General features: G+C 42.4%; 1 protein-coding gene across 1 annotated transcript in view; it reads left to right on the top strand.

Annotated features, from left to right (window-relative positions):
* The window catches only part of LOC141113283 (protein-glutamine gamma-glutamyltransferase E-like), a 65,070-nt gene extending 50,792 nt beyond the window's left edge, over positions 1 to 14,278 (top strand). Inside the window, exons 11-13 of the mRNA XM_073606315.1 lie at positions 1,720 to 1,877; positions 5,273 to 5,406; positions 12,794 to 14,278. Coding sequence (XP_073462416.1) covers positions 1,720 to 1,877; positions 5,273 to 5,406; positions 12,794 to 12,977 — 476 coding nt within the window. The 3' untranslated portion in view covers positions 12,978 to 14,278. The remainder of the gene's footprint in view (positions 1 to 1,719; positions 1,878 to 5,272; positions 5,407 to 12,793) is intronic.
* Positions 14,279 to 15,517: the final 1,239 nt, after the last annotated feature.

The following is a 15,517-nucleotide window of genomic DNA, read 5'->3' as shown; positions in this document are numbered from 1 at the left end:
GACATTTTATAGATAGGTAACTCCTATCCTCATATTGGTTAATTGAAGATTTTTATACACCTGATTACGTATATATATATATATATATATATATATATATATATATATATATATATATATATATATATATATATATATACTGTATATATATATATAATATTGTGCTTATTCCAATCCCCTGAGCAATTAAAGGCTAAGTTCACCTTTACAGAATAAATAATAAATGCATCTATTTTTGTTGCAGAAACAAGAAAATGTGCATTTATTATTTTTTCCTGCAGGAGCCTGGAAAGCATTGCACCCATGATCAGTAAATCACAGGTGTAATATGAGCTCCTGCAGATATATCCTCCAGGTTTAAGCCCTTACCTCCATACAGGCTTTCTGTTTAGGGATGTATCAGTGGACTATGAGGGTGCTCATTAGCACCCCTGTAGCCCACTGAAACTACAAGTCTATCTGCCGCAGTGGAACATGGTATTTGCAGTTAATTTACAGGAATCTGTGAATTAATGATGTGGCTGTCCACTGTTTTTAAAAACATGTTCCAAAAGTGAACTTATCCTTTAACATCTGCAGTGTAGGGGGAGACGTTCTCACTTTGCATTTTTTCTGAGATGACCGAAGTTCTGCTTTAAAAAGAAAAAAGCCAGATGTGCTTTTAAATGCACAGAATGTAACTCATTATTAATGTTTATATTAATGACAGCGGTGTCAAACTCAATTTAATCATGGACATCATCAGCATTATGATTGCCCTCAAAGGGCCAGTTGTATCTGTAACACTATATGTAAATTTATCCAGGGCTTTTTTTCCACAGAGAATAGGTGCAGGAATTCCACCACGCCCCCCCCCCCCCCCCCCGAACTTCATTGAACGATGTGTGTGACCAACATGCACTAATAGTGGGAGGATCTTAAAGGGGCAGTAAATACCAGGAGTCCATTATGTGCGGAGTTCAGGGATGTGCTGTGTGCAGAGTGCAGAATTCAGGGGTGTGCTATGTACAGAGTGCAGAATTCAGGGGTGTGCTATGTACAGAGTGCATCTCACCTATCTGGCCCGGCTGTAGCACCTCCTGGCAGTGTAGGCGGCTTCACCTCTCTCTCTCTGTTGCAGTGAGATCATTGGTCAGCACAAATGAGGATCACAGTGCAGCTTACCACGTGATATCCCATCCCACACTCCACCTACATCTGCATCTCCCTTGTCCCCACTGTGAGTGCAGGACAGGCAGGGATCTGTGAGAGCTCCCGAAAGGAAAGCTGTCCCTGAAAACATAGAAGGCTTCCGTGTTTACAAGTGACAGTGGTGATTGGGGAGCGGAGGGTGAGAGCCGGAAATGGTGGAACACTGTTCCACTCGAAAGAAAGCCCTGGGTGTGAGGGCCACATGAAATGGTCTGGCGGGCTGGATTAGGCCCATGGGCCTTGTTTTTGACACATGCTGTAGTATGTTGATTTAGTGATCATCCCTGCAGCCACAGGTTGAGCATGTTTACTAGGGGAAAATGAATGAAGTTCTTCCCTTATTGGAGCAAACTAGACCATGCTTTATATGGGTCTTTAGCCTTACTGTGGATGAACTGTGGATGAACTGTGGGTTTCTTCTATTTGTTGAACTTGATGAACCTGTACTTTTTCAGCCTACATGTGAAACCATATTTTGCTGTACTTTGATGCCTTTTCATAACCTTTCTTTATGTACTTGTTTTCCAGAGAAAAGTCTTGAGATGAAATTACCATATGTTCTTTATAGAGATGCCATAACTGCAGACAACATGATTCAAGTTGTAGCTGTGTGTACCGATGAAAGGGGAGGCAACTTGCTAGTACAAACAGTGACTACACTGATGAATCCAGCACTGCTGATAAGGGTAGGACGCTCAATCTTCTTACTGCACTCCAATGTCCAGAGGTACAATAAGGGGTCTAGTTACAAAACCATGGCCATGCCATGGGTCATACCACTGCTTTAACAAAAAAAAACAAAATACATTTGCACATTTATAAAACATCGGTGTGCAATACAACTTTGCATTGCACTCCTGTGGCACCTGACTTCTGCAATATTACTGAACAGAAGAAGAAGAAAAAAAAACAGCAGGAGAGCACAGTCACATGACCTCTTACTCATCTGATCAGCTTTTCTCTAATTACAGAGCTCTCTCTGCTGCATAGGAATACATAGGATGCATACCGTGACCCATATTTTATGAATGGGAAACCATAGTGCGCAGTCTGCAAAGTATAATGAAGAGCACATAGCCATATCAGTTCATTCCTATAAATGAGCCTCTTAGTTTTCTATACTGAGAGGAAGGAAGGAAGAGAGAGAAAAAGCGGAAGAGGAAGGAAAAGAGGCACTATACCCACATACTGTATTTTCCCAAACAGTGAAAACCAATCTCCATTAAGGGATGAGGTCATTAACTCTGTGCAAACTTCCACACAGACGAACATAGTGCTGAGAGTGAGATTGGATCATATAGAGCAGACATTCTCAACTAGAGTTCCTCCAAAGGTTGCTAGGGGTTCCTCGGGCTGCAGCAACAGACCTCCTATTTCATGCCTCCTGCATAGTTCTGAGGCCAACGCCTCTGTGTGACACCATTTACCTTTTTAGGTGTTTGTACAGGTAGAATTTTGACCATCTGTAATAATGGCACATTTTGACCATAACTTTAACCAATTAAGGACCGGAAGGATTTACCCACTTAACCGGTTCAATACCGGCAATTTTCACCCCCTTCCTTCCCAGACCAATTTTTAGTTTTCAGCGCTGCTGCACTTTAAACGACAATTGCGCGGTCGTGCAACGTTGTACCCAAACAAAATTGACGTCCTTTTTTCCCCACAAATAGAGCTTTCTTTTGGTGGTATTTGATCACCTCTGCGGTTTTTATTTTTTGCGCTATAAACAAAAGAAGAGCGACAATTTTGAAAAAAAACACAATATTTTTTACTTTTTGCTATAATAAATATCCCAATTTAAAAAAAAAACAAACAAATTTTTTCCTCAGTTTCGGCCGATACGTATTCTTCTACATATTTTTGGTAAAAAAAATCGCAATAAGCGTATATTGATTGGTTTGCGCAAAAGTTATAGCGTCTATAAAATACGGGATAAATTTATGGCATTTTTAAAAAAAAATTATTTATTTATTTTTTTACTAGTAATAGTGGCGATCGCGATTTTTTCGTGACTGCGACATTATGGTAGACACATTGGACACTTTTGACACATTTTTGGGACCATTTACATTTATACAGCGATCAATGCTATAAAATTGCATTGATTACTGTGTAAATGTGACAGGCAGTGAAGGGGTTAACCACTAGGGGGCGGGGAGGGGTTAAATGTGTTTCCTAGGGAATGCTTCTAACTGTAGGGGGAGGAGGGACACAAGGGGAGGAGACCGATCAGTGTTCCGCTGTTCTGGGAACACAGATCGCTCTCCTCTGAGCTGACACACACACACAGATCCACAGTCCAGGCCGGTTAACGGGCAATTGCGGGTGCCCGTCGGACATCGCAGGCGCCGGGCACACGCACCGGGTCCCGAGCAACGCGGCGGGCGCGCGCGCGCCCCCTAGCCCTAGGCGGCCGGGAACCTGAGGCCGTCATATGACGTCCACCCAGGATGGGAGATCCCATCTGTGGATGTCATATGGCCTATACGCGGGTAGGGAAGTGGTTAATGACCAGGCCATTTTTTGCGATAGGGCACTGCATCGCTTTAACTGACAATTGCGCGGGTCGTGCGACGTTGTACCCAAATGTCCACAGTGACTCCTGCATGAATGAAGGTACCACATTTAGCAACTCACATGGTTGATGATTAAAAGAGGCACATCTAAGTATGCAGGCATCTGAGGTAAAGCTGTCCACATAGACCATCCCCCGCACTGCCAACTTTCACCGCTGTCAGCCTGCAATTGTGACCTGGAAGACTACTCTGCTGTAGAAGCAGGGCTTTTTTTTCAGGGGTAACTTGGTGGAACTCAGTTCCACCACCTCTGGCTCAGACCCTTTGGTGCCTGCTCACCACAATCACTTGTAAACACAGAAGTCTGGTTTCTGTGTTTACAAGTGACAGCTCTGCACTCTGTATGTAGTGCAATCCTGGTATTTAATGCCCCTTTAAGACCCTTCTACTGTTTTCGTGAAATTTGACTGAACACACCCACTATTTGATGTGATTTGGAGGGTGTGTGTAGGTGGAGGGATTTTGTAGGGCCGTGGTTAAGTTCCAGCACCTATTTGAGAAAAAAAGCCCTGTGTAGAACGATCTGAAAGTGAGGCTTGAAGTGCAGCATGGAAGGGATGACACTACTTGCTTGTTTCTCATGTTAAAATTTATAAAAAAATGTTGCTTGTCTTGCAAAACACTCTCAGACCAAGTTACTCTCAATCCAAGGTTTTTACTTTATATATGGAGTAGCAGCATTGTCACCTTAGCACAGAACTAATAACTTCTGATAACTTCTCCCTCTCCCCATCTCCATTACAGAGAGGGAAAGTGTACTGTAGTCCACAGAGAGAAAGATGGGAACAATGATAACTCATAAGGGCTCGTTCAGACATTCTTTGAAATTTTAGATACCATGGATGCCCATTAATGTGCCTATCATGTTACTATTCATTCGTGATGCATTCTGTATGCATTTTAGATGCTTTCCAGGTTCTTTTTTCGTGTTGGTTTTCTTTCGTATAAATTAGTTTACAATCATCTTGGCTAGTAAAGCTTTCTAATAGCATCTCAAATGCACTGTAAGCACCATAGGGCCATTTGTAGTGAGTTTGCAGAGCATTTACATTGACATTAATGGAGGCATTTGGGGAGCAGTAAAGCCAGGCGCATGTTTCTTGTGAGATAAATTTTGGTGCAACACACAACAAAGTGAAGCAAATGCAACCATAAGAACAACACTGTTCGCTTTAATACATGTAAGTAACACAGAGCATTGACAAGCGTTCAAAAACGCAGATGAAATGCCTGCTCTTGACGCTAGTGTAAACTTCATGTAAGAGTGCAGCACAGGAAGTTAGCATTTCACAAGATTCTGGCAGGATCACCTGCCAAGGATATAACATGTAATATAAATGTAATCTTAACATGCTGAAAGGAAGCGAAGAGAAGTGCATTATTAGGGTTGCTATACACTTTAATTTATACATATTATTTTGCATGTTAAAGCTACTACTAATAATACTACTATAATACTGATACTAATAATAATACAGATTGTATATGTATTTTATTTATAGCCTATTGAAGAAGTCAAATTTGACAAAACTGCACGTGTGGATTGCATATTTACTAACCCAATCAAAGAGGATGTCCCGAACAGCATTTTGATTGTAGAGGGGAGTGGCCTTTTGCGTGACCAACTATTTGTCAAGTGAGTATAAATATTATTTGAAAAATTATATAAAATGTAATATGCACTTAGCTTAAAGCAGTTTTTTTTTTCACTATCTTGACCAATGCCAGGCATGGTAGGCTGTTTAGCCAGTACTGAATGGACAGGACAGTTTTCAGACATGGCCTATTATAAAAGTGGTCTACCATATGCCGTTTTGTTCAGCTAGTTTTGTGCTTAAAGTGTTTGTATACCCAAATTTGACATTTTTACCTATAATAAGGCTTACCTGTAGGTAAAATTAATATCTCCTAAACCTATACGGTTTAGGAGATATTCCCTTTGCATGCAGCTGCTGACATCAGCGGCTCATGTGCTCTGAATGTCCGGCTGAAGGTCCGGCAGACGATGCTGGACCTTGCCGGGAATAAAACTCCAGTGCGAATACGCGGGAGTGACGTCATCATGGCTCCGGCCACTCACAGCGCCGGAGCCGTGTACCCGGAAGACACGCCGAGGACAAGATGTCAGCTCCCTCAGCGTGGATCGGGCTCAGATACGGGGGCTTCGATCTGAAGTAAGTATTTTATAATGAGCTAGTATGCACTGCATACTAGCTTATTATGCCTTTGCCTTGCAGTTTTTTTTTTTTTTTTTTTTATGTGCGGGTATACAACCGCTTTAACACGCCTTTGCTATACATAAGATGGGATCCATCTTTTGGTTCAGCGTTTCTGCTGACTGGACAAATGAATTAGCATTTGGTGGTGCTGGCGACTCCGGAAGCTATAAAAGCAGTCCACAAAATTCAATTGTCACCTGCTGGATGTGCAGCGGATGTCACAAGACTGGTTGAGCAGAATTGCAAATCCTTTCACTGGAAAACTAGTTCAAATATAAGTGGAATTCTAGCTAAAACCAAGCTTTAGACAATGTAAAGAGAGGTTAGAGGCTGTCTGCCTCCTAAGTAGAGAGATTGTTTATCAATTCTTGTCCCAGAGATACAACAGGAAGTGAGGAAATCTTGGACGATTTCCTCTTTGTCAAATGTAACATTTTGGGTTTCTCCTCATGTTTTGTCCCGGTGACAGTGATCATCAGGACAAGTATGGAGTACTCTGAGAGAAAGAAATACAAACCTGACATTGCTTACTGCTAACCTTTCTCTACTTACACCAAAAATAAATTGCTGTAGTGCCACTTTACTGAGCCAAATTCACTGCTGAAAGGACTCAAGAAACATTTAAAGGATAAGTTCACTTTTTTAACAAAATAATAAATGCACATTTTTTTTGCAGGTAAAAAAAATGCATTTATAATTTTTTTTCTCGATGAAGCTAGGAAAGCATTGCACCCGCGATCAGCAGATTGTGGAAGCCATGCAGGACTCATAGTACAGCCAGGCAGTTTCACAAAGACAGGAAGATTTAATGAACTACCACGGCGCTCAACAGCTCCCTGGTAGTTCATTGAGAACTATGAGCTGACAGCTGCAAAGGCTGTTGGTACTTGTAGTTCATTGATTCACAGGAATCTGTGAATCAATTATGTGGCTGTTATGGGCAGAGCCCTGCACGGCCACGCTCTTTTCAAATAGAGACAGCAAGTATGGGGAGAAGATCCTCGACCTGCTGTCACAGGGAGTACAGGGATTGGGGAGCAGCTTCAAGATCAGGAACATCGTGCGCAACGTGTAACATGTTCCCAAAGGTGAACTTATCCTTTAAGCCGAGGGCGCAGGCAATATTCTAGGTCTTGTCACACTCCTTTTAATTCCACATGCAATACTAACAGCAGAGATACTGCATCCATTCTTTCATATGATATATTTTGCTCCCTACTATAGATTAATCATAGAATACAATTACTCCACAATAGATGGAATTCCAATTTAAGAATATAAGCTGATTGATTCAGGAGTTCAACTTCAAAAGAGAAGTGTGGGAAACCAAAATCCAAACATGCTGTCCCCTGTAGGCTCTACACTGTCTGGCTGTGGAAGGGGCTGGACCCTCCGGCTCAGGCTCTTGGTGGTGCACTGAGAGGCTGAGCCAACTTGCCAGTCAGGAATCTGTGCCAATCCTGATATTATTGTCAGGAATGCTTACCACTTTTGTAAGACCAAGTACACGTACCAAAACTTTTTTCAAGTACTCGCCGATACCGACTAACAATACTTTTTTTTTTAGTGTCATGTGACAGTGGCACATGTGTCAGTATTTTTTTTTTACAATTTTTTTCTTATATAATTATTTTTTACAATTTTATATTTTTCTGTTATTTTTTTACAGTGCTTTCTTTTTTTGTGGGGGGTGGGGGAATGGACGGTGTCAGTGTTTATTGTTTTTTTTAATAATTAACATTGAAATTTCAGCCCTGTTGGGGGGGGGTTGGTGAGATATCAGGGGTCCAAACAGACCCCCGATATCTCCCCTTTGAGACAGGGAAAGGGACTGAGGACAGAGATTCCCCAGTCCCTTTCTCTGCAGCTTCAGCTGCACTGAAAATGAATTAACAGGAAACAGAGGCTCCTCTCCATTCATAAACTGAAGCATCGTAAACAGTTTACGATGCTCAGTGACAGTTATGAATGAACAGAGTCAGGGATCACTCGGAAAAGGAAGGAGTCAGAAAAATACAGATTTACCGGCTCCTTACTCCGCTCTCCTTCCTGACAGATCCGGGACAGGGGGCGACCTGAGGAAGACCCGGAGGGCCGGGGAGGACACAGGGGGACCCAGAGGAGGACATGTGGGGACTGGAGGAGGACATGGGGGGACCAGAGGAGGACATGGGGGGACCAAAGGAGGAACCCGAGAAGGATGCAGGGGGACCCAGGGGAGGACAGAAGGAGGACATGGGGGGACTGGAGGAGGAGCCGGAGAGCCAGGAAGGATGCAGGGGGACCCAGAGGAGGACAAGGGGGACCTGGAGGAGGACATGGGGGACTGATGGAGGAGCCAGGGAGCCAGGAAGGACACAGGGGGACAAAGCGGTGGACCCTGAGGATAAATTGGATTGGGACCCGGAGGAGGACTCGGAGAGCCAGGGAGAACGCAGGAGGACCAGGAGGACGACACTGGGAGCACAGAGGGGGAAAGTGGGGGGGAGTTACAAGTACCAATCTACCTAAAAAGCAGCTGCCAGAAAATCTATACAGAGAGATCGGTGCTTGTAACTCCCCCCCCCACCGCCGTACCGATCACCCCTGAGGCTGCCTAAGTATCGGGTCAAGCATCGGAGCATTTGCACAAGTACTCGTGCAAATGTTCGGTATCGGCACCAATACCGATACTAGTATCGGTGCAACCCTAAACGTCAGGATGCCTGCAGAGCCTGGACCAGCTCCGTGACATCTGTGATGTTAGACGACAGTAGTCTTTAGCCCACTGTTGGTAGAATCTGGGTCACAGGAGTGCAGAACTAAGTACACTCATTTGACACACAGGAAAAGTAGGGCCAAAAGAACTTTAACCACTTCAGCCCCGGAAAGATTTACCCCCTGCCTTACCTCCTTTTTTTGCTATACAGCACTATGTCGCTTTAACTGACAATTGCGCGGTCGACAATTTTGAAAAAAAAAGCAATATTTTTTACTTTTTGCTATAATAAATATCCCCATAAAATTTATAAAAAAACGAATTTCTTCCTCAGTTTAGGCCAATATGTATTATTCTACATATTTTTGGTAAAAAATAATTGCGCAAAAATTGTGCAAAAGTTATGGTGTCTACAAAATAGGAGATAGATTTTATGGCATTTTAATTTTTTTTTTTTAATTAGTAATGGCGGCGATCTGCGATTTTTATCATGACTGCAGCATTGCGGCGGACAGATTGGACACTTTTGACACTATTTTGAAACCATTGACATTTATACAGCGATCAGTGCTATAAAAATGCACTGATTACTGTGTAAATGTCACTGGCAGGGAAGGGGTTAAACACTAGGGGATGATCAAGGGGTCAACTGTGTTCCCTCAGCATGTTCTAACTGTAGGGAGGATGGGCTCACTAGAACATGACAGATCATTGGGAGCAGTAGATCCCTGTCATGTTGCTAGGCAGAACAGGGAAATGCCTTGTTTACATAGGCATCTCCCCGTTCTGCCTCTCCATGCCACGATTGCGGGCCACCAGCAGACATCGAGTCCGTGGGCACGGTCCAGGGATGCGGGTCGGGCACGCGCGCCACGCCGGTGGCGTGCGCACGCGCCCGCTAGCCGCCGATGACGGAGTGATATACGGGTACGTGGTTTTGTGCACCCGTGCCACTTTGCCAACGTATATCAGCGCGAGTGGTTAAAGTAAATCTTTAGGGCTGTAGGTCTGGGGAGGTCATCACTTTGAGCCGCTAGTCAGCCTGTACAACTTTAAGTAGGGGAATCAATTGGGAAGGGGGAGGGTAACAAAAAAGGAAAAGCAGAAAATAGAGGGCAACATAAGTAATGTTCTACGTCCACATATTACTTAATTGGGTGAAGGCATTATTTCAGGCTGTGGGGTAATTTAGAGTTTGCATTCTTTTAAATAATTGGAGGCTGGAATAGGCCATCAAGATCTGATCGAAGCCTATTTTATATGCCTTTTCAATTTGTTTATTATTATAATGTTATGTACCATTTGCAACAACTTTAATTGTCATGTTCTTATTTGATAACATAAACAAATTTTATGGTGAAAAAAAAAAGTAAATCTTTCACAATGATGAGAAAAAAATAGTTCAATAAACAAAATGATACACCTGAGCCACAGAGATATCCATGGCAAGATAATATAGTATAAATATGTGCTGTGACAGTTGACTAATAAAAAAGAAAAATTGAACCAACAAGAACAATCAAGTTCTAAATGGCAAAATTATATAGTCATACCCGGGAGGAGCATATTTTATGAGCATATTAAGAAGAATATGCTGGCTTTCCCACGGGATATCTGCTCATAATACTGTACCTTCTCTCTATTAGGGAACTAGCAAAATAATTGTGACAGATGAAAAAAAAATTCCTTTGAATGTTCTAAATAATAGATAATGTTCTAGAAAGTAAATCACATTTAATTTTAGTTTGATGATGAAAACGTGTCTAACTACTAGCGTTAAAGTAGCAACGCTAACCTGTTTTTCAAAGGTACAGGCTCCTCTCCTCCCTTGTCAACACAAGCATCTTCTTCCTGGCTTTTTCTGGTTGTCAGTCTTTGGCCATCTTGATGTGGTGGTTTGCAAATAAGGTGATAGGTTGCTGCAGCACAGGTACATTGTGGCATAGAGAAGATCTGCTTGCTCTCTGCATACCCAAAACTTGGGTACCTGAACCACTTTCTGCCCACAATCTGTAGATCAATATTCCAATTCATGATAACCCTGCTGAGGATATGTTAATTTACCATATCCCTTTGACAGCTAGCAGCTGACACTTTGCACAGCTTCTAGCTGTCAGAATCATCTGTAATTAACAGCACTGGTCCTCAATACCTCGGTGCCATGTAAAGCCATGCCAGGATCCTGCAGCATTGGAGCAGTCAGTTACTGAATTGCAGTAAGATCAATGAACTACTAGAGTACTCACCAGTGGCGGCCCATCCATAGGGGGCACACAGGCACCCCCCCATCCATGCATCTGGCCCCCTAATCTACATGCGGGACGCCGGACGCATGAATTTCAATGGGGTTTTTATTTTTTTTAAGCACATGATTAGAGCCTGAGGCTCTAATTGGCTTCAAAAAAGGGTGGGCTCGGGCGCAGAGCACTGCGCCACCCGAGCCCACCCACTTGTGTGATAATATTTGCTATTGTCTTCCTGATTCTCCTCCCAGCCAATCAGGAAGCAGTTCCTGGGACCCGATTAGCCAGGGAGTCTCAGTCAGGACCCACTTCCTGTGTGGCCTGGAGGAGAAGCAATGGTACCAGAGCAAAGAGCTGCAGCCTGGATCCATCTCTGCCTGATCTGCCTCCTTCCTAAGGTAAGGAGGCCTCTGATCACCCTGCATTTCCGTCCGTCTCCCTTGCGGGGGGGGGGACCTCCACATTCCTGTCCATCTCCCGAGAGGGGGAGGTTGGCAAATATGGGTGTAACATGTATTATATTACTAAAGGTGAACTCATCCTTTAAAGTTAACCAGCAGATAGAAACACAATTGAATTTAGCCTGGGCATCTAGGCTTCAATGATATTTTGACCAGTGACGGCTGGTGGTCATTTTTTTTTTTTTTTGGGGGGGGGGGGGGCGGCAAACCGTGCATCCGACCCCGAATTGAGTCGGTAGGTGCACTTACCTCAACCTTGGGCGGCTTTCCCGGCTTTCCGGACAATCGGGAAACGCGTTTCACACCCCTGCTTCCCGATTGGCGGAGAGGTGATGCAGTGTGAGAATAGTGAATATTCATTTGCTATTCTAACACAATACTCTGCGTCCACAGCACGCCCTATTTTGAAGCCTATTAGAGCATTTGGCTCTAATCAGGTGCTTAAAAAAAAAACCCTGCCGCTGTAATTTATGCCTGTGGCATCCTGAAATGGGCCGGGCGCATGAATAGGGGGTGGCGGCGGTGATGCAAAGGGGAGGCAGTGCCTGTGCACCCTTATGCCCTGTACACACGGTCGGATTTTCCGATGGAAAGTGTCCGATCGGAGCGTGTTGTCGGAAATTCCGACCATGTATGGGCTCCATCGGACATTTTCCATCGGATTTTCCGACACACAAAGTTGGAGAGCAGGAGATAAAATTTTCCGACAACAAAATCCGTTGTAGGAAATTCCGATCGTATGTACACAAATCCGACGGACAAAGTGCCACGCATGCTCAGAATAAATAAAGAGATGAAAGCTATTGGCCACTGCCCCGTTTATAGTCCTGACGTACGTGTTTTACGTCACCGCGTTCAGAACGATCAGATTTTCCGACAACTTTGTGTGACCGTGTGTATGCAAGACAAGTTTGAGCCAACATCCGTCGGAAAAAATCCATGGATTTTGTTGTCAGAATGTCCGAATAAAGTCCGACCGTGTGTACGCCCTATTAATGGTTTGCTTTGGACATTAAGGAGTTTGCATAATACCAAAGTGTACTACTGCACCTTATGGTACAAATTATACAGCCTAAGTTTAGTATCTATCTATCTATCTATCTATCTATCTATCTATCTATCTATCTATCTATCTATCTATCTATCTATCTATCTATCTATCTATCTATCCAGCATGTTTCATGAAAAGTTGTATCTGACATCCATTATAAAAGGATCCAAGATCCCTTCTAACAAAATAGGCTTCATTCCATGCATGGAAGTTCATAGGAATAGAGAAACGTGTATGCTAAAAAATTACTGCAATACAATATTTCCACCCATTTGCCTGCCTTTCTGTATATCTACATAAACAATTACATACTTCCCACAACTTACTAATAAACATCTTTTTTTCTTCTAGTGTACCATGTCTGAAACCAAATCAGAGGGTTACAATTCAGTTCGAGATGACCCCACACAGAGAAGGTGACAGATGTCTCCTAGCGGATTTCTCCTCTATGAAGTTTCCAAATGTGAAGGGCTTTCAAACAGTTTCAGTGGCTTCATCACAAAAAGCCATAACTGCCGGAGGGAAGAGAAAATAAACCTAATTTAGAAGCCTCATTTGTTGTTGGTACATGGAAACATCACCATGCAAAAAGATTTTTAGGCATTTTGTCATTTGCATTTATTTCCAAATAAATGAAAGCCTGTTTAATTAATTAAGAAAAAAGTGGTATCTTTAATTTAAAAGTAAGCTATGCTGACTATACAAGTTAAAAAGTGAATGATAACAGACAAGTATTGGAATGTCCCAAGAATAGAATACATAGATATTCTTAAAAAGGAGCTCCAGCCTCCTGCAGAAAAAAATGAAAGTCAGCAGCTACAAATACTGTAGCTGCTGACTTTTAATATTAGGACACTTACCTGTCCAGGAATCCAGTGGTGTCTTCACCTGGGGCCAATTATTCAGTTGGCTATCGGGGGCCGCCGCTGCCATCTACACTAAGGGAAACCAGCAGTGAGCAGTATACTTTGTGAATGGGACAGCTGCGGGAGAAGGAGGAGGGGGGCCGAACATTCAGCTGAGTTTGCCCCAGGTACCCCCCCAAAAGGTGCCAAATGTGGCAGCGGAGGGGGGTGGAGGGGCCAAAAAGCAGAGTTTCCCCTTTTGGATGAAGCTCTGCTTTAAAGGAATGTCACAAAGTCTGAGTAGGACATCAGAAAGGTATTTAGCGTATGTAAAGCAAATCCTTTTTTCGGTTTATTCTGTACTGTCTGTGTTTCGTTCCATGTATGGTAAGTAAGATAAAATCTCTACAAAGTGAAGGAAATTCCTGTTTAGACAATTGTTACCAGAAGAGATATCCCTGGAAAATTTCTAGTCATCTACTGTAACATTTTGGATTTCCTATTGCATTCTGTACCAGTGCTAATAATCACAAATAAAGAGGGTGAATCTTCCCAGGCTGGACACAGGCAGCAATATTGATAGGGTTCTAATCTTTCCCAGCTCCATCCAAAATTTGAAAAATTAACTAAAGGTAGAACTTGATTTGTTATATTTTCTGATGACTTACAGGTTGACATACTTTATATTGTTTTCTGGGTTTGCTATGTTCTGTCCCTAGTTGTTTTCCTTATACCCTTTCCCTTCTCCTTGCTCCTCCTTCCATTACCTTCTTCCCCTGGTTACATGTTGTTATCTCAGCTCACAGAAGAAACCATAGTTGGAAGATCCTGCAGCTGACATTTGGACCATTTTGTATACTTCTCCTAATTGTTGCTCACCAGCAGACTGTATACTTTACTATGTTCTGCTTTCATTGTGCCTGTATCTTGATCTACTATGACCATTATTGTCTTTGATAAAATTAAATTGTAAACCTGTTCCTTTGTTAAATTTTGTAGAATTTAATAAAAATACAATTATAAAAAAAAAAAAAATTGGCTGTACATATACTTTAGGTATACCACGCAAATAGAACACTCACCCTAAAAGAATCATTCTTATCCAGTTAAATTACATAAAATACGATATATACAGTACATAGCTCAAGAGCTACTCTACTTGGCTACTGCATGCCCATTGTAATACAAGTCATCATGTTGTATATTTGTCCGAGAGTTATTAATAAATGATAGAACAGCTATTGCCTAGTTCCTTCCCCCCAGTACCATGTAACTCCTCTGGAATTAGGACAACCAATACAACAAAGCAAATAATTTGTACACTCTATCTTCTGTGCTGGAATGTGGTACTAGGGGCAGGCTCTTAACTCTTTTTAGTTGTAGCACTCACAAGCTTTCCAGCCCTCTTGGGGCCATGGGTATTCCTTCATATTCAGCACTACAAAACAAAAAGAGGGCACACCAGTCTATTGCCTCACCATAATACACCATTTATTGCTAAATAAAAACAAGCATATTAATGGACCAAGAGCCAACTATCTCCAGATCAGCAACGCAAATCCTATAGGGCAGGAAGACCTCTTTTTTCGTCCAATATTGCTTGTGCATTTTGAGAGGCAGCCCCTCTTCTTCAGAGCCAAATCTGACAATGTCTGAAGTCTGGTTTATATATATATATACACAGTATATCACAAAAGTGAGTACACCCCTCATATTTTTGTAAATATTGTATTATATCTTTTCATGTGACAACACTGAAGAAATTACACTTTGCTACAATGTAAAGTAGTGAATGTACAGCTTGTATAACAGTGTAAATTTGCTGTCCCCTCAAAATAACTCAACACACAGCCAATAATGTCTAAACTGCTGGAAACAAAAGTGAGTACACCCCTAAGTGAAAATGTCTAAATTGGGTCCATAGTATCAATATTTTGCATGGCCACCACTATTTTCCAGCCATAGGTGTGCGCAGCCTATTGCATTAGGGTGTGCACCCCAAAGCTCAAATACGTATGCATGTGTATATGTACTGATAGCGTCAGTAGGGCAGTGGACAGTGTCAGTAGTTTTATTTTTATTCTTTTTAAATTATTTTATTTTGTAACATTTTTTTTTTTTGGATGAAATATCAGTGGTCTAAACAGGGGGGAATATGCACCACAAAAGGCGATTAGGGTGTGCCCAGGCACACCTGGCACACCCTGTACGCACGCCTATTTTTCCAGCA

This window comes from Aquarana catesbeiana, linkage group LG12, assembly GCF_042186555.1.
Source record: "Aquarana catesbeiana isolate 2022-GZ linkage group LG12, ASM4218655v1, whole genome shotgun sequence".
Lineage (NCBI taxonomy): Eukaryota > Metazoa > Chordata > Amphibia > Anura > Ranidae > Aquarana > Aquarana catesbeiana.
This window is presented reverse-complemented; position numbering and strand designations above follow the sequence as displayed.